The sequence below is a fragment of the Cucurbita pepo genome, chromosome LG03 (genome assembly GCF_002806865.2).
Source record: "Cucurbita pepo subsp. pepo cultivar mu-cu-16 chromosome LG03, ASM280686v2, whole genome shotgun sequence".
Classification (NCBI taxonomy): domain Eukaryota; kingdom Viridiplantae; phylum Streptophyta; class Magnoliopsida; order Cucurbitales; family Cucurbitaceae; genus Cucurbita; species Cucurbita pepo.
In genome coordinates, this window is record NC_036640.1 from 12,994,313 (window position 1) to 13,012,566 (window position 18,254).

General features: G+C 37.1%; 4 protein-coding genes and 1 long non-coding RNA gene across 11 annotated transcripts; 4 read left to right on the forward strand and 1 right to left on the reverse strand.

Annotated features, from left to right (window-relative positions):
• Positions 1 to 1,777: 1,777 nt before the first annotated feature.
• LOC111790685 (homeobox-leucine zipper protein ANTHOCYANINLESS 2-like) lies at positions 1,778 to 6,042 on the forward strand. 4 transcript variants are annotated; one of them, XM_023671696.1, is made up of 10 exons: positions 1,778 to 1,926; positions 2,012 to 2,204; positions 2,354 to 2,591; positions 2,703 to 2,820; positions 2,901 to 3,407; positions 3,687 to 3,788; positions 3,869 to 4,069; positions 4,133 to 4,298; positions 4,371 to 4,750; positions 5,072 to 6,042. In XM_023671696.1, exons 2-10 carry the CDS (start codon positions 2,045 to 2,047, stop codon positions 5,417 to 5,419), a joined length of 2,220 nt encoding a protein of 739 aa, XP_023527464.1. In that variant the 5' UTR covers positions 1,778 to 1,926; positions 2,012 to 2,044; the 3' UTR covers positions 5,420 to 6,042. The 4 variants fall into 4 exon arrangements, with proteins under 4 accessions (XP_023527464.1, XP_023527465.1, XP_023527463.1 ...); XM_023671697.1 differs by having other exon boundaries at positions 5,075 to 6,042; XM_023671695.1 differs by having other exon boundaries at positions 4,133 to 4,750; positions 5,075 to 6,042.
• Positions 6,043 to 6,407: 365 nt separating this feature from the next.
• Positions 6,408 to 9,461, forward strand: LOC111790689 (E3 ubiquitin-protein ligase At1g63170-like). Its single transcript, XM_023671703.1, has 5 exons — positions 6,408 to 7,234; positions 7,332 to 7,454; positions 7,539 to 7,671; positions 8,644 to 8,808; positions 8,944 to 9,461. The coding sequence occupies exons 1-5, from the start codon at positions 6,672 to 6,674 to the stop codon at positions 9,115 to 9,117; spliced, it is 1,158 nt and encodes a 385-aa protein (XP_023527471.1). The 5' UTR covers positions 6,408 to 6,671; the 3' UTR covers positions 9,118 to 9,461.
• A 1,165-nt stretch (positions 9,462 to 10,626) lies between these two features.
• LOC111791214 (BON1-associated protein 2-like) lies at positions 10,627 to 11,554 on the reverse strand. Its single transcript, XM_023672475.1, has one exon. The coding sequence runs from the start codon at positions 11,222 to 11,224 to the stop codon at positions 10,664 to 10,666; it is 561 nt and encodes a 186-aa protein (XP_023528243.1). The 5' UTR covers positions 11,225 to 11,554; the 3' UTR covers positions 10,627 to 10,663.
• Positions 11,555 to 14,867: 3,313 nt separating this feature from the next.
• Positions 14,868 to 15,882, forward strand: LOC111791562 (BON1-associated protein 2-like). The gene has a single exon (XM_023672950.1). It carries the CDS (start codon positions 15,014 to 15,016, stop codon positions 15,578 to 15,580), a length of 567 nt encoding a protein of 188 aa, XP_023528718.1. The 5' UTR covers positions 14,868 to 15,013; the 3' UTR covers positions 15,581 to 15,882.
• Positions 15,883 to 15,985: 103 nt separating this feature from the next.
• On the forward strand, positions 15,986 to 17,822 carry LOC111789900. 4 transcript variants are annotated; one of them, XR_002814412.1, is made up of 6 exons: positions 15,986 to 16,270; positions 16,399 to 16,565; positions 16,781 to 16,886; positions 16,979 to 17,083; positions 17,473 to 17,626; positions 17,711 to 17,822. It is a non-coding gene; the product is annotated as an uncharacterized LOC111789900 (long non-coding RNA). The 4 variants fall into 4 exon arrangements; XR_002814413.1 differs by having other exon boundaries at positions 16,412 to 16,565; XR_002814410.1 differs by having other exon boundaries at positions 15,986 to 16,565.
• Positions 17,823 to 18,254: the final 432 nt, after the last annotated feature.

Consider the following 18,254-nt stretch of genomic DNA (forward strand, 5'->3'; position numbering starts at 1 on the left):
TCATACAAAAACGCCTTCTTTAGCAACTTTTCCAAAATGACGGGTTTTATTTAGGTGAAATTACAAGTTTAGTCCTTCAACTTTCTTGTTTATGTTTATTTAGTCTCTGTACAAATATTTTCAAAATAGAAAATTGATACGAAACGTCTTCTTTAGCAACTTTTCCAATGGGATACTAGAAAATGATAATTTTATTTACGATGAAATTATAAGTTTAGTCCCTCAACTTTCTCATTTGTGTCTATTTAGTCCTTGTACTTTAAAATATATCTAATAAGTTCCTCAACTTATAATTCTGTCTCGGTCCTATAATATTTATAAATTTTTTAATAAACTAATCTAATAAATATAAAAAATTCATTTTATGTCTAACGGGATCTTAAATGTTTGATTTTGTGCTTTATATGTCCATGAGATTTTTAAAAACGTCGAATAAATCCAGACACAAAATTAAACGTTTGAGAACGACATTTCTTAAAATTATTTATTTATTTAAATGTAAATAATTTCTCCCTCCCCATGCCATGTTGCTATCCTTCATACCTTAGATCTGGTACAACCTTTTTTATAAAGGGAAGGATTGGCCAAAGTATGGGCTTTAACTTAACTTACCATTCTCTCTCTAGATATCTATATCTATATCTATATATATAGATAATAATAATAATAATTAATTATTATTATTATTATTACAAAGGTTATTAGTGAAAAAAGGTTAAACAAATAATAATAATAATAATAATAAAAGCAAATATTAATGAAAATGAAAATTGGATCAACAGACCACTTCACATAAAATTGCAAGTAATCTATATATGTTTTGTTTTCTCTAAACCCTTAAACTACATAGAAATTAAAATAAAATTTATTTTCACTTTTTCCCTTAAGGATAATTAAAAAAAAAAAAATGGGGGTTTTCATCATTTATTAAGTTTAATTAATTAATAATAATAACAACGTAGATTACACCTTTTGTTTATTTATTGAATTTTACATTAAAAGTTTATTATTTAAACTTTCTCATTAACATATTTTAAAAGAATTATATTTATTGCAAGCCAATATTTATTTATACCTCCAAATTAAGTGAATATTCATTTATTTGAAATTTGAGTTAAGTATGGTTAGAAAGCAAATCTTTACGATGCTCCTAACCGTCTTTCACACACGTTCGTTTTTATCAATTAACCTCTCAACGGGTTAAGGAAGGGTATTCATATGACTAAATGACCGGTCTATACTGCCCAATTCAAATATAAAAGTTGGTTTATATATATTTTTTTCAGTTGGGTTAGATTGAATTTTCAAAAAAAAAAAAAAAAAAAATTTGAGATTAGTTCACGGGTTGACTTCTTTTTTTTTCCTGTTGCAACCCGACCCAACTCTATTTGTAAGAGTATTATAACAAAAATTAAGAATATTTATTGTTTATAACTAATGTTAGTGATATATTGCAACTTTTAAATTTTGATATTTGAGGTTTATTAGATTTAAATTATTAATATAACATATGTCATCAGCTCGACAAATTATAAATAATATTATAGTTAGACTATAGATGATAGACGATGTGTCAGCGAAGCGAGAATACTAAGAGGTATATGGTGAGATTGAATGAGACGATGGAGAGAAGAAAATAACCTTGTTTTTTTTACTGACATTTAACAGGGAGATGGTGACTTGAACTGTAATCCTTTTTTTACACTGCAAAAATTACAGACTGAGAGAGAGAGAGAGAAGAAGAAGAAAGAAAGGCTTCAAATACTCCACATCTCTCTCTCTCTCTCTCTCTCCCTTTATCCATTTTCTCCCAATTTTAGGGTTTCTCTTTCTTCTTCCTCAAGCTTTTTCCCTCCCCCTTCCATGCACGCTTCGCCATTGTTCTCCTCCAACAGAAGACAATCACTCCATTCCCAATCATAATGGGTTGCCTAACTCTTCTTTCCATTTCCTTCTTCTTCTTCGTCTTCTTTTTATGATTATTTATTGATCTCTTCTTCTTCTTCTTCAGTTCACGGCCTCGATCTGAATCTCCGCTTTCTTCATGAGTTCCGCACCACGATTCGACTCTAGTGGTGCTCACGGCGGCGGCATCGGCGGTGGACACGCCACTCTTATGGCCTCCGGTGCAATTGCTCACCCACGTCTTGTTACTCAGTCTTCTTTCTCCAAATCCATGTTCTCTTCCCCTAGACTCTCTCTCGNCGTGATCCAGCAGTGGTAAACCCTAATTCCCATTTGCTCCCCTTTTCTGCATATTTCTTTTTCTTTTTCTTTTTCTTTTTCTTTTCTTTTCTTTTTCTTTTCTTTTCTTTTTCTTTTCTTTTCTTTTTTCCTAAAACAATAAGTTAATTTAATAATAATATTGATGGTTTCGGCGCCGGGGAGATGATTTCGGCGGATGCTGGTTTTGAGGAGAATGTGAGGAGGAGGAGAAGAGAGGAAGAGGCCACGGACAGCAGATCTGGTAGTGATAACATGGACGGCGGCGGCGGTTCTGGCGACGATCTGGACGCCGCTGTCGGCGATAATCCTAGGAAGAAGAAACGGTACCACCGTCACACTCCGCAACAAATCCAAGAACTCGAAGCGTAAGATTAAAACTCTTGTTCGATTCATAGAGATGTTTTTCCTTTTTTGTTTGATAGTTTCAGCGACTGAATTCAAATGACTGAGAGAAATTACGCTTTGATTTGATTCAGTATGTTCAAGGAGTGTCCTCATCCTGATGAGAAACAAAGATTGGAGCTCAGTAGAAGACTGTCTTTAGAAATAAAACAAGTTAAATTCTGGTTTCAAAATCGTCGAACTCAAATGAAGGTCAGAAAAAACCCCCAAATCAATAGAACAAAACGTTCCTGGTTGTTTTCAATTCCATTTCTGATTGAGAAAATTTACAGACGCAACTGGAACGCCATGAAAACACATTACTAAGACACGAGAACGAGAAGCTCCGAACAGAGAACATGGCGATTCGAGAGGCGATGAGAAGCCCAATCTGCTCAAACTGCGGAGGACCGGCTATCATCGGAGAAATCTCCTTAGAAGAACAGCAACTCCGAATCGAAAACGCGCGATTGAAGGACGAATTGGACCGGGTGTGCGCTCTAGCCGGAAAATTCGTGGGAAGGCCGGTTCCAGTATCACCGCCATTGGAGGAATATGGAGGTGGAATGATGATGATGGAGAGATGCGTGTATTTGGAAATGGCGTTGGCGGCCATGGATGAGCTTGTGAAAATGGCGAACGGGGAAGAACCACTGTGGATTGGAGAAAAACTGAACGAAGAAGAATATTCGAGAATGTTCAGCGGCGGTTGTTTTGGTGGTTTCGTTTCTGAAGCTTCCAGAGAATCCGCTCTCCTCTTCCTCCACTCTTCTGCTCTCCTCGACACTCTAATGGAGGCTGTGAGTCCACCCACCCCCCCTCTCTAAACCCTATATTAAGGAAATTACGATATTACCCTTCATCTTTCGTAAAATTACAGTAAAACCAAACCGGTTTGAGTTCAACTCAACTCGGTTGGGTGATTTCAGTTTTCATTACAAAAACCGAAAATCAGGTTTAGCGGTCTAATTAGTTAAAGCTTAGCATTGTATAAGTAAGCTCTAATTAGCTTTATTAATTAAAATTTGATGTACGGATTATATTATTATTTACGCTATTGTTAATGTTTGCACAAATAGAACCGGTGGGTGGAGATGTTTCCGAACTTGATTGCGACGGCGACCACCACCGACGTAATCTCCGGCGGAATGGGAGGAACCCGAAACGGCGCTCTTCAATTGGTAATTGATTATTTATAATTTGGTATGTGATTTAAGGATAATTTAAATAATTAATAATTGTATGTAAAACACGAATCTAGATGCATGCGGAGCTTCAAATTCTGTCTCCCATGGTTCCGGTGAGACAATTAAATTTCCTCCGCTTCTGCAAGCAGCATGGGGAAGGCGTTTGGGCGGTTGTTGACGTCTCCATCGATCCCATTACCGATACTTCCTCTCCGCCGTGCCGGAGACTCCCCTCCGGCTGCCTCATCCACGACATGCCCAATGGCTACTCCAAGGTTGTCATTTTTACAACCAAATTCCTTTATTTTGATTCGTTATTCTGAAAATGGTTATATTAGGTTACTTGGGTTGAGCATTCTGAATACGATGAAAGCCAAATCCATGAGCTGTACCGACCCCTCGTCCGCTCCGGCCTTGGGTTTGGCGCGCGACGGTGGATCGCCACCCTCCAGCGCCAATCTGAAGCCCTCGCCACCCTCCTCTCCTCCCCATCTGACCATTCCGGTAAATATTGGAGTTTTCTCTTTTTTTCCCTTTTTCGGTTGAGAGTTATAATGAATTGTTTTGTTTATATAGGGATATCCGCCGACGGACGGCGGAACATGGTGAAGCTAGCACAGCGGATGACAGCAAATTTCTGCACAGGAGTATGCGCATCAACGGTGTACAAATGGAACAAGCTGAACACGGGCAATAACAATGTTGGAGAGGATGTGAAAGTGATGACAAGGAAGAGCGTGGAGGATCCAGGGGAGCCGCCAGGGACGGTGCTGAGTGCAGCAACGTCGGTGTGGGTGGCGGCGACAGCAGAGAGAGTGTTTGAGTTTCTTCGTGATGAGCGGCTGAGGAGCGAATGGGACATTCTGTCCAACGGCGGCCCCATGCAGGAAATGCTCCATATCCCCAAAGCCCATCACCATCACCATGCCAACGCCGTCTCTCTCCTCCGTGCCACCGTATTTTCTCTCTCTACCCTTTTGAAAATTCAAATAATAAATTTCATAATTCCAACCCCACTAATGGGGTATGATCATCAGAAGAAGAAAAAAAAGTTTTAAAAAAATCTTGACGAATATAGAATTTGGAACTATCTATGGCGACAGAATTCAGAATTTAGAAATATCTGTGCTCCTCCAGCCTTTTGATCTGACTCTTGAAATCATATCATCATCGTTTTAAATTCAAAAAAAAAAAAAAAAAAAAAAAAATTCTTACAAAAAGTCAAAGCCTTGGGCCAGTTTGTCAGATTTTCTGACACAAAATTTCTTTTCTTCCAGCAGTCTCTAAATCCAAACCAGAGCAGTATGCTGATTCTGCAAGAGACCTGTTCCGATTCATCTGGGTCGCTTGTAGTGTACGCGCCGGTGGATATTCCGGCAATGCAGGTGGTGATGAACGGCGGAGACTCGGCCTACGTGGCTCTACTGCCGTCGGGGTTCGCGGTGGTACCGGCGGCGGAGGATTGTGGCGGTGGGAGCCTGTTGACGGTGGCGTTTCAGATATTGGTGAACAGTTTACCGACGGATAAGCTGACGGTGGAGTCGGTGGAGACAGTGAATAATCTGATATCGTGTACGGTGCAGAAAATTAAAACCGCTCTCCGGTGTCACGAGCTTTCCACGTGACCGTCCAGAGTATCACTTGGATTTGGACCCGACGGAAACGGACTCTGCTACGGTTAGGATTTTACCTTTCTGACCTTGAAGTTTGTGTAAGTTTTTCTTTTCCCCTAAATTACAAAAACAAAATCCCTAAATTTTGACTTTTTATTTTAAAAAATATTATTATTCTTTCAAAATTATTATATTATTCTTATACTTTGTCTAGACGTTTCAAAGCTATTTACAAAGGAATTCTTTGAAATTTTGAACGAAAATTTGGACGTAAAATAGTGACCGAGTTCCAATTTTCGTCTAATATCAAAGAATTTCTACCCTAACAATAGTTTTGAAAGTTTTACGAAGTGTGAAAGGATATTATTGTCAATTTTAAAAGAATAAAAATATTTTTTTAAATAAAAGACAAAGTTTATGATTTAGTTTGTAATTTAGTTTTTTTTTTTTAATTAATTAAATTGTTTATTATTATTTAAGTGGTGGGTGTGGTGAGCAAAATGTTGGGGTAGTATTGAGTCAAGAACGAACAGCTAGTGCATTGAGTTTGACTTAGTCAGCGGGTTCGGGTATTGACTCGGGTCGACCCTCGTGTTGACTCATTTCTCTCTAATTATGAAATTCTTTTTTCTCAATTTATTTGTATAGATAATTTGAATGGATCGATAGTTGACACGATCGGTCGAGTCGAGCTCGAGGGCATAAAGGTAAATAGGCTTGGAAGATGAAAAGATATAATAGAAGTTATAAACAAATGGTAGAGAAGGTAGGTAACGAGATGAGATTATAAATTATAATGTTGTTGGGAGGTGGTGGAGAGAGGTGGCGGTGGGGCCGGCGAGGGGCGTAAGCTGGATGTGGCGGAGGTGGCGGTGGGGCCGCCGTGGGGTGTGCATGTGAATCCCAGCAGCATTTAATGCCTGCTCTGCCCTTCGGACAAACCCCGCACCCTCTCATTTAATGCCCCTAACTTTTCATTTACTATAGCTTATCNTCAATTCCGTTCCGATTTCCAACTCTGACAGATTCTTCATCTTCTCCCAATTTTCTCTGCGGTCCCAGTTCCTTCTTCGTTCTTGATCTGTCGAACCCGGAATTTCAGATTCCCTTCATTCTGATTGTTCAGGATAAGTTCAATTTGATTCGTTTCGCAAAACCCCTTTCTCTTCCTCTTCTGAATGATATATTTGGAGTTTTGTGATTGCATGCCCTAATTTTCGCTCTGAAAGTAGAAAGTTCGTTGTTCGAAGTTCTAATCGCTAGGATGCGTAATTCGATCCCACAGCCTTCTTCCCCCATCCGTGCGGTGGATAATTCGCCTCTGCTCGCGCACTCCGTCGCCGATGGCCTTTTCCGTTCGCGAGGGTTTATTCGCCGTTCGCCTCAACCTCTTCGCGGAGCGGTTCGTCTTCTCCGCCGTGCAAGTGGCCGGCAGATGATGCTTCGAGAATCCTCCGTTCGTGTCCGCGAGAACGCCGCGGAGCAGCTGGAGGAGCGCCAGAGCGATTGGGCGTACTCAAAGCCGATTATCCTTTTGGACCTTCTATGGAACTTGGCCTTCGTCGCCATTAGTTTCACTGTCATAGGGCTCAGCACGAGTGAAAAACCTTCAGTGCCGCTCAGATTTTGGATCATTGGATATGCTATGCAGTGTATAATTCACATGTCCTGTGTAGCTACAGAGTATAAGCGGCGGCGCTCAACAAGAGAGCTCGTCGGATTGGACCGTAGCGGTGGCTGGACGAGCAGCGAGGATTCAAATTCGATATCCGGAAGCGATGGCGATGATTATGCGACCGAGCTCACTGTGAATGACGATGAACCGAGGTAAATGCAATGATCATTTGCCATTTTCAGTGTACTGAGCTATAAGGGTGTCTAATTATCAATCTAGCTTTAACTGTTTTCTTTACATTTTGGATAGCAATCTTGTGAAGCATATTGAGTCTGCAAATACCATGTTCTCTTTCATTTGGTGGCTGTTGGGCTTTTATTGGGTAACTGCTGGAGGCCAAGAATTGATAGATGATTCACCTCAGCTATACTGGTCTGGTTTCTTAATTCTTAAACCAATGGTCTTTTAATACTCTGTTTGTTCGTTTTCTTATCGATTTGCTCGTTTACGTTGCAGGCTTTGTATTACATTCCTTGCTTTCGACGTCGTATTTGTTCTGATTTGTGTTGCCATTGCGTGTCTTGTTGGTGTTGCAATTTGCTGCTGTCTGCCTTGCATAATTGCCATCTTGTATGCGGTTACCGATCAGGTCGTTTTCATATGCTTTGGTTCGATCTTCTGGTTTTAGTTCATTGTTTCTTTGACTCAGCTTGTTGTAAATGTTCATAATACTATTGGGTGTTGTTGTTTATAGATGAAACATTTGCTTGTATATAGCGTTTTAAGAGGGACTGTCGTGAATTCTTGTTAATTATCAATGGAAATGTGAGATCCCACGTCGTTTGGAGAATGGAACGAACTTCCTGGGAGGTGGATTGTGAGATCTCACATCGGTTTGAAAGAAGAACAAAACATTCCTTATAAGGGTGTGGAAACTCTTCCTAGTAGACGCATTTTAAAACCTTGAGAGAAATCTTGGAAGGGAAAGCCGAAAGAGGATAATATCTGCTAGTGGTGGGCTTGAGATCCCACATCGGTTGGAGGGGAGAACGAACTCGTTGGGCCTCCAAGGAGGTAGATTGTGAGATCCCACATCGGTTGGAGAGGAGAACGAAACATTCATTTTAAAAGTGTGGAAACCTCTCCTTAGTTGACGCGTTTTAAAACCGTGAGGCTGATGGTAATACAAAACCAGCAAAAGCGGACAACATCTACTAGCTATGGGCTTGGGCTTGGGCTTGGGCTTGGGCTGTTACAGGAAAGCTAGTTGATGCTCGAGTATGTTCCGATTCGGATTCACTCTCTCATGTCTGAACTATAAATTTAGTGTTTGTATATCTGGTCATCTAGTATAGAGTCTTTCACTTCTTGTCGTCACAAGTAAATGTTTTTGTTCTGTCGTGTGTTGGTTCCGGAAGCCAGTCAGTAATCGATCGATAAGGCGATCACATAGGTTCCGTTGGAGTTATTTTCGGGTTATGCTCCGGCATTACAGTGTAGTCTAGGATGGAGAATGATCTTGCAGATATATCTGCTTAACATTTTATAATTGGCATACATGGTGTGCTTAATTGTTGCTATTATGAACTCACTCTGTTTCATTTCTGTCCACAACAATCAGGAAGGAGCTACTAAGGAAGAGATCGAACGCTTACCGAAGTACAAATTTAACAGAACGGGTGATGTCGAGAAAGTGAATGGTGATCTTCAAGAATCTACCGGAGGAATGATGACTAAATGTGACACTGATGCACCGACGGAGCGTTTTCTTCGGTCTGAGGATTCTGTAAGTTTTTCAATTACTGTTCTTCAAATACTGCATGATTCTTTCATAAAACTGCTCCATTATGGTAATTGATGGAGTAGACATTGAAATCAAACAAGTTTCTTCCTTTTTCCTAACAAAAAATGTTATGATCAGGAGTGTTGCATCTGCCTCTCTGCTTACGAAAACGGAACCGAGCTACGAGAACTTCCCTGTAACCACCATTTTCACTGCAACTGCATCGACAAATGGTTGCACATGAATGCTACCTGCCCTCTCTGCAAGTTCAACATCTTGACGCCGAACGGTTCCGGTAGCGAAGAAGTGTGACGATGTGTACGAGCCATGAAACACAGACACCAAACTTAAAATCATCATGTTTTGGCTTTGATGGCCAGTGAAAGAAGGGACCATATTTGAAAGGATCCTCCAGGTGAAGAGAGTTTGTTCGGAAGCTGCTGCTTTTGTTTAGTTCATGTTCGTACGTGTGTGTGTGTGTATATATATATATATATATATATATATGCGTGTGTGTATGTGTGTTATTAGGCTAAAAACAAATGTTGAGTTTTTGTTCCTAAGTCTTGTAAACTGTTGTAATGACAATGCTACATACTCAATACTCACATATCTATATATATATATAAAGAATGTAGCGACCAACTTTCTGCATACATACTCTTCGTCGATCAAAGACGTTATTTAACACTAAAAGTTTATAATTAAGTTTGATGCGGAAGCATCTTAAATAGAGAAAACACCTCAATAAATTTGTCTCTGAATGCTTAATTTCAATTATTAAAGTGTTGTAAACTAAGTGTGTGTATGCTTAATTCCAATTATTGAAATGTTGTAAACTAAGTTTACTAATCTTAAAAATTGTCTCATGGACAATTTTGAAGGCAATCAGGATTTACTATGCAATCTCTATTGCATATCCTAACAAGGCTTTGTTAATGACGTATAAATTTTAAAATAGTATAATTGTGGAGTTGTCTCATAACCGGGTTTTCTACCCTGATTGTCACTTTTGTTGAAGGAAGATATGCAAACTATTATACAATTAACTTAGTGATCATTGGTTTAGGGATTTTCACGTTATGTGTATCGGGATCACTCGATACACATAGCGTGTAACATTTGTCACGAAAATAATTATCAGCAATTACCTCACGTGATAAGTAGTGGCTAGCTACTCAGTACACGCAGCATATAGCCCTTACCATGCTCGTAAATCATACTCTCTCTATATATATATATCCCAATAAAACGACTTTCAACTTAGGCGTCCTTGGGTTTTCCCTTTCGAACGATACTACTAGCAATATGAGACAACATCGGCTGCAGTCGGTCTCGTACACGAGTAACTACAGCACGGACGTTGGTGATGGCAGTCACGGTGGCGCAACGATGCTTCAAACTCTCCTTGTTGGTTGTAGACAGCGACGAGGGCGAGCGGTCATGCGATGGTCGGGTGGGAGAACTGTGATGACGCTGGTGTGGAAGAGTTGCAGCGACAATAACAAAGGAGAAGGGAGCGGCGATATGCGAAGGAAGAAGAAGAAGATAGATGGTGGTAAAATTTTGATTGATATGCTAATAATATTAATATTTTTTATTATCTAATTTAGATTTTCATTTATTGTGCACTAAAAATAATTAAATGAGAAAAGGAGAGAGTTTCATTTATTTTGTCCTTCACGATTTTTTATCGCCACAAGTCTACAAAGAATATTCCTTTTGGAATTTAAAAATATATATAAGAAAAATAGAAAAATAGAAAAAAAGAATAAGAATGTTTTATCAAATATATTTATATATACATCACAAAGAATCGTATAAAAAGAATTGATTTTCAGTAATTTTAAAAAGAAATTTATAATCGACCTCGATAACCAACGCTCCATATCGGAACACCGGTTACGACTCCGCCGCCGCCGTGGAATTTTCCTTGCGGCATCGGCAACGGAACCGGAGCTCCAATCCCCTGCTTCTGCAACAAAGAATGCTCAACTCCTGCCGCCATCTTCACTCTCACCGACAAGTTAACAATTCCATTCCTCTCGCCTCTCTCATCTCTCAACCTGTAACTCAAAAACTGCAGATGATTTTCCGGCAAGTATCCGGCGATAAAATCCGCCACCGGAACCCTAGCCGTCGCGACGATATTGATCTTTCGCCCCGAAGATCTACGACAAACCTCCACAACCAGAAACCTGGAGTGCATTGGGAGATCGACGACGAGCTTCTCGTTCCACCGCGGAAATCCAGCGGCGTCGCGGTCGATTTTCGTGCTTACAGAGTCGTTCTTGTTGTGAAGATCAGATCGAACAGTGACGAACACATCGCTCTTGATCAGCTTTCCACGAACTTGCAGATTCTCTCCCGATATCACAGTGATTTCGATCGTTCGTGAAGAAATATTAGCAGACGCCATAACAAGGTTTGAACAATTGCAGAATCGAGAAGGAAGAAATTGAAGAAAATCAGAGATGGAGGTTAGGGTTTTAAAAGTTTTTGTTGAATGGAAATGGAAGCTTGAGAGAAAGGGGGAAGAAGAAGAGAGGGTGCTTCTGGAAAAAAACGTGTTGGCTCAACGTTTACTAAAGCGACCGGGCTGTGGATTTATACGGATGACAGACAAATGACGTGGAACTGAGTCGAAATTTCATTGGACTGTTATGTAACAGGAGAAAATTCAGCGCGATTTTCAAATTCAAAATCGCCGTGTAGAAGGAAACCATCGCTTTGGAATTCCAGGCCCAATAGATGCCCATTCCCCACGGAATTCCCATGCGACTGGAATTTACTTATTTGTCCTTCTATTTTAATTTCCATTTTTCACCATTTTTTAAATTTTAAATTGCTAAACTCATTATCTTTTTCAAATAAATATTTATATTATTAGTTAAATGTAAAAATAAAAACAATAATTTTTAACTATATATTTTTTTAAAATTTTCAAAGTCTTTTACTTTTAGAATTTAGATAATAAACTAAATAAAATTAATACAAATTTAAATATTCAAAACATAAATCAAATTTTATTTTTCTATTCTAATTTTAAAACAAATATTTCAAATCTTTAAGTGGATCATATTTGAACCATTCTTAGAACCATTCTAACCTCACTTGAAATATTTTAAATATTTAATAATAAAAAAGAATAATTAAGGCTAAAAAAATAAATTTTAAATTTTTTATAATTAATGTTTAGCTGTGAATAAAAAAATTAATTCTTATTGATAAATCCACCTATTTATTTATTTAGGTTAATGAACAAAAAAAAATTATTATTTTTTATTTTATGAATATTTAAGTATTCTTTGATTTTTATTGGTAGAATATTTCCACTATTGAATAGGTCAGAAAAACATTTATAAATATAAAATTATTTTATATATTCACTATTTCCATTTATAAAATTTTGTCCTTCCAAAATAATTCTTCATATTTTGATTGAGATAATCATATGGTAAACAAAGCTTACATTATACTACAATATTTATAATTACTTTTAATTTTTTAATTTAAAATTATTTGCACACATTTTCAATAGAAACAGAGTAAAAATTAATTGGAGATTGTCGGTTAGAGAGGATAACAAAACATTTAAGTGTGTGAAAACCTCTCCACGACACAAACATTCTTAAACCAGAAGTTGACGGCGATATATAACCATTAAATGAGATACATAATAGGCCAAAACATACAATATCTGTCAGAGATGAGACTAACTCAAGTACGTAACAGGCCAAAACGAATGAACTTGAATTATATATGATTTTGACTTGAAAAGATCATAGCAATAAAGACAAATAAGGATATGGTTGATTGACCCAAGTGGTCGATTCCTGCTCATGGACAAACTCATAATGAATTTTTGTTTTTATTTTCATTTAATAAAATAATAATTACAAATTTGAAAAAGTCTCAAACATAATATAAAAAATAGAGATTTAAATAATTTCAAAATATTATTTGAACTAAAAATAATTTTAATCAGTTAATTTTTAGGGCCACTTCATTCCTTTTTTTTATGAAATATATATTTTAAATCTTAATTTAAAATTTAAATTTTTTTGTAATTGAATATATGTTATTTTATGTTAAAAAATTTAAAACTAAATGCTTGAAATGTATTTAAAATAAAAAATATATGTATTATTATTATAAGCCTTATTTATTATTATTATTATTATTATTATTTTAAAGAAACGGTGAAGCATATTCTAGGCAATGGCATAGCAACATGCAATGATATATAAATAAAGAATTTAAATAAAATAACTGTCGAATTCCTAGCATTCGCGTGGTGACCTATTGCGGTGACGTTTTTCGGGTGATGTAATTAACGCCTTTGCAATTTTTTTTTTCACTTTTTTTAGATTATTCTTTTTTTTCTTCTTTAAAACTTGGTAATTTCCAAAACAAAAATTTTAATATTATAATATACTCTGGTGGGTGGGATAGAGACGGATAATATAATTCCGCCTTCGTTACTTATATGAACGAAGAGACATCAATCATACAGTATGCTTCAACGAAGATGGGAAGAAAATATTGTTGAAATTATGAAAATATATTTCAATTCAGAAAAATGAAATTTAATAGTTTCATTCTTGAGGCTATATAAAGCCATGTAGGTTGTATTTGTAAGCCGACTTGGAAAATGCAGTAAAAGAAGCATTTGTGCCCTTCCTTAGCCAATGACTAAGTTTCTTTGCAATTTTATGTAGTTTAGGTTGCATATAGAATCATTCAAGCTCGACATGATCAATTTTGTTTGTAGAGTGATTCGATTCTCAAACAAGTGTTCTTGCATTGAGATATTTGATCAACAAGGTAATGCGAATATTACTCCCCTTGTAGTGATTCCTTATTATATTAGTTACCTTTGTCTGTGTTTAGCTAATAGAGAAAAATCTCTTTTTTTACTCCTTTCTCAATTATCTACTCTGTTCTGATATAGTTCTACAGGACATTGACCTTGCGGGTTAAATAAACATCTCGAGTATGAGAAGACGCTAATTAACGAAAAAAACAATGTCAACGACCATAATGTTATCGAGCTCAAACCTATAAAATAAAACGAAATTCGTATCAAAATGGTAATTTTAACGTCATGTTTAATACTCCGACAACACCTTGATGACATCATACATTTGACCAAATCACAGCCGTTCATTTGTTTTGAGTTTAATCTTCATTGAAAAGTCCAATCCAAAGGCTAAAGTACAAAATTTATATGGCTGTATATCTTGACTTGTTCCCCTGCGAGTTTTCTCTTGGCACATTGGAGCTTTTAATGAAGTCAATTCTTTTCCACTTTTTTAAATATATTTAATCCCTATTATTTTTTTTTAATATATTAAAGTCTTGCAATTTATTAATGAAAATTAGAAGTTAAAATCATGTTTAATTAAAAAAATCACGGTCTTTATTAATTACTAAATTAAATTAAATATGGGGCTGTGGAATTTTGGATATTAATAAAATAATAATTTTAAAAAAAGAACAATATGGATGGTTTAAACATTATCGTTATTTATCACCGAAAAAAGTTAATATTTTATTTTTATTGACTCTAATAAACGACACCCGACAATTTAATTTCCAATTTCACACGCCTTTTTCCCCTCTTTTGCTTTTATTTTTATCCCTAAATTTCTATTATAATTTTAATTATTTAAAATTCTAAAATAATGTAACCGTCAAAATTTATTGCTAACAGAAATTGTCTACTCGCTGTTTAACGTTTTAAAACGCATAAGTTTTTCCATACCTTCTGAGCAATGCCCCTGTTCTTTTACAAATATAAATTATAGAAATTAAATTAAAATTCAAAGATAAAAATATAATTTTTAAAAGTTCAGAGACTAAAATTATATATTTTTTTTATTTATAAAATGAGAAAAAAAAAAAGAAAATAAAGAGATAAATAATTATTATATACTTTTACATTTAAAAAAATATTGATAATAAATAAACATTTTATTTCTTCCACAGCTTAAATCTAAAAAAATTGATTTATTAATTTACAATTAGTACCATTTCTGTCTGAAGTTGTCAGCCTCCAGACGTCATCGCCGTGACGTCGGACATTAAGCTGATCGTTTTTTCCCCAAAATTCCAACCGGAATTCGCCTATAAACTCCCTCCAATTTCTCTCCGACAGCAGAATCTTTGTTTTTCGGCGAGAGAAATTTTGTTCTGGTCAATTTCCATGGCGACGACGTCGTCTCGGAGTATTGAAATCACCGTAATCTCAGGGGAGGATTTAAGAATCGATCGGAAAAGTGTGAAGAGGAAGACATTCGTAACTGTGAAATTCGATCGCCAGAGCATCGGCGGCGGCGGCGGCGGAAGAACGGAAATTGATGAGCGAGGCGGATGTTATCCGTTCTGGAATGAGAAAATGTTGATGGAGATTCCGGTGGATGCAATGTTCTTGACGATCGAGGTGCATTGTGGATCTATTTCCAGGAACAGGATCGTCGGAACGGCGAACGTTCCGGTATCGGATTTTCTCGGACGGTATAGACCGGAAAATTATTTGCATTTACTGAGTTATCGATTGAGAGATCGATGTGGTGAACGAAATGGAATTGTTAACATTTCGGTGAGAGTTAGGGCACTGGAATCGGAATCGGAATCGGAAACGGAATCGGAATCGGAACCGGCGCTAACTTCCAAAGCAATGGTTGGAGTCCCGGTGGCGGAGACGGCGAGTTCCCGCCGGATTTGCGGTGGCGTAGTGATCGGCGTTCCTCTCTGGAGTTCTTACTCTTAATCTTGATGGATTTTCCGATTATTTGGGCATTTTAAGAAAAAAATAATAATTAGGAGAATGGGATATTAATGGAACTAATTTCACAAATGTCCAGAGATTTAAATATTTTAATTAGGATATGTCTTTAATGTCCTTTTGTCTTTAAAGAAACGAACGGTTACCTAAGGGTTAAATTGTAATTAACTATCCATTTAAGTCTCATTTAATGATTATCTATTTAGTTATTTGTTTTATTTTTTAGGAGATGATTTGGGCCTTCTTATTGGGCTTGGGACATAGTTCTATGTTAGCCATAACGACGCCGTTTGAAGGAATAAAAAGCAGGAAATTAAACGACGTCGTTCAATGACATTTCTGAAAGTCGTTTATCCCTCTGGTTTCTTAAAGTAATTACGGCCGCGGCCTCATTCTATCAAACTCTCATTTCTCTCAAGCGCTTCACCTCGAAGCTTAATTCTCTCTGGCTGACTAATCCGAAGCCACGACGGTGGTTCTCGTTTCAGATGCTCTGCCGGTCAGACGGGATTCTTCACTCGGCTTGGCAGGCTGCTCAAGGAGAAGGCCAAGAGCGATGTTGAGAAGGTCTTCTTTGGCTTCTCAAAGACTCGTGACAACCTTGCTGTTATCGATGAGTTTCTTCTGTACTGGAACCTCGCGGAAATCGATAGAGTTCTCGAAGAACTCGAAGAGGTCTGTCTTCTGCTCCTGTATTCCCTGTAGTTTTATGTTTGTGTCAATGAAAGGAAAATAGTAATGATCATGAATTATTGGATTATTTGAACTCAAATTCGTGAAAACTAATCTACTATTCTCTTAAGCTTTCTTTTCCAGTGTGTGAATTCAACCGAGATGTAATGCGATTTTAGTTTATATTTGTTTCTTCTCTGGCTTCTCAAAGACTCGTGACAATCTTGCTGTTATCGATGAGTTTCTTCTGTACTGGAACCTCGCGGAAATCGACGGAGTTCTCGACGAACTCGAAGAGGTCTGTATTCTGCTCCTTTTCTGTATTCTCTTTAGTTTTATGTTTGTGTCAATGAAAGGAAAATAGTTATGATCTTGAATTATTGGATTATTTGAACTCAAATTCGTGAAAACTAATCTACTACTATCTTAACCTTTCTTTTCCAGAGTGTGAATTCAACCGAGGTGTAATGCGATTTTAGTTTATATTTGTTTCTTCTCGTAATCATTTCTCAGGTCCTTATTTACGAGGATGAACCTAAATCCTATACTCTTTCAGAACTGAAATTTTGTATGGCTCGAATGTTTTGTAATTTGGCTATGCCGTTATATATTGATAGAGGTAGGTACTGCTTTTAATTCTGGAGTCTTTTGAAAATCATTCGTGAGCCGAATTAAAAACTATAACTAATCGTTGTGTTGAAAATTTTGTAGGCATTATTGGTGTCTGATTTCGGGCAAATGATCGCACCATTAAGATCGTGGAGAGCTTGCGTGACCACATCAGCAGGAAAGCCTTAATCGAGTAGTGAAACAAAGGTAATTAGTTCCAAATTGTTTGAATGCTCTGCTTTCTAAGATGGAAGATTTTACCACACGGAATGAATTAATAATTATTAAGTATACAGTTAAATCCAGCACTAGTGGCACAACTGAGAAATTTAGATGTCTTTTCATTTTGAAGAAGTTTCACTTGCCAAGAAGTTTCTATATACGTTGAATACAAATCTTTGAGCCAGAGTTCTCGCATTTTCTCTATCCTGTTCTTTGTGTTTAGATCGAGTGTGTGCATTGTTGTGTGATCCTAACATGGCAATATGATGAAAGAGATGTTTTAGATTCCATTAGTTTTCAATTCTATATTTCCATATCCAAATAATCTGCAACGCTTGATCAACCTTGTAATACATTGATCAAAATGATCCTAGGATGCATTAAAGAAGAATGTTTTGGCGCTTTCGACAGGGAAGGGAGCAAAACTGACCTTCAACTCTGATTCCGGTTTGCTTTCTTTATAGCTTGATGGAAGAGTTAATAGCATGTAAGAAAGCTGTGGGCAAAGTTATTTCAGGGGCACCGAATGTAAGCATTACTATTTTAGTCATCCTACCTTGTCTCTCTTCTCCTTAAATGCTTTTGGCTGTTAGCTGAGGGTGTTAAAATCAGGGCTGCCAACCATGATATTGGTTTGCAATAATAGAAGCACAGAAGTTGTCGCTGCCTGCCATTCTTTTTGCTGAGCATGTGGAAATGTAGAATGCTGAAAAAAATGCATGGTAAGTGGACTGGTAAGTGTATCAGTCCAAGTCTCCACCCTCGACCCTCGGTAGATGTTGTCTTTTTTCTTTTTTTACTTTCATTTTTCGGACTTCCTCTCAAAATTTTGAAAACGCATCGGTTAGAAAGAGGTTTCCACATCCTTATACAGAATGACTTCGTTACCTTCTTACACTCGTTCCTCTTTCCAGTCGATGTGGGATCTCACAATTCACCCCCTTCGTGACCCAGCGTCTTCGTCAGCACACCGCCCAATGTCCACCCCTTTCGAGGCTTAATGTCCTTGCTGACATATCGCCGGTATCGGACTCTAATATCATTTGTAATAGTCCAAGTCCACCACTAGCAATATTGTTATTTCTAGGCTTTTCATTTCGAGCTTCCCCTCAAGATTTTTAAAATGCATTTGCTAGGAGAGATTTCCAATGTTTCG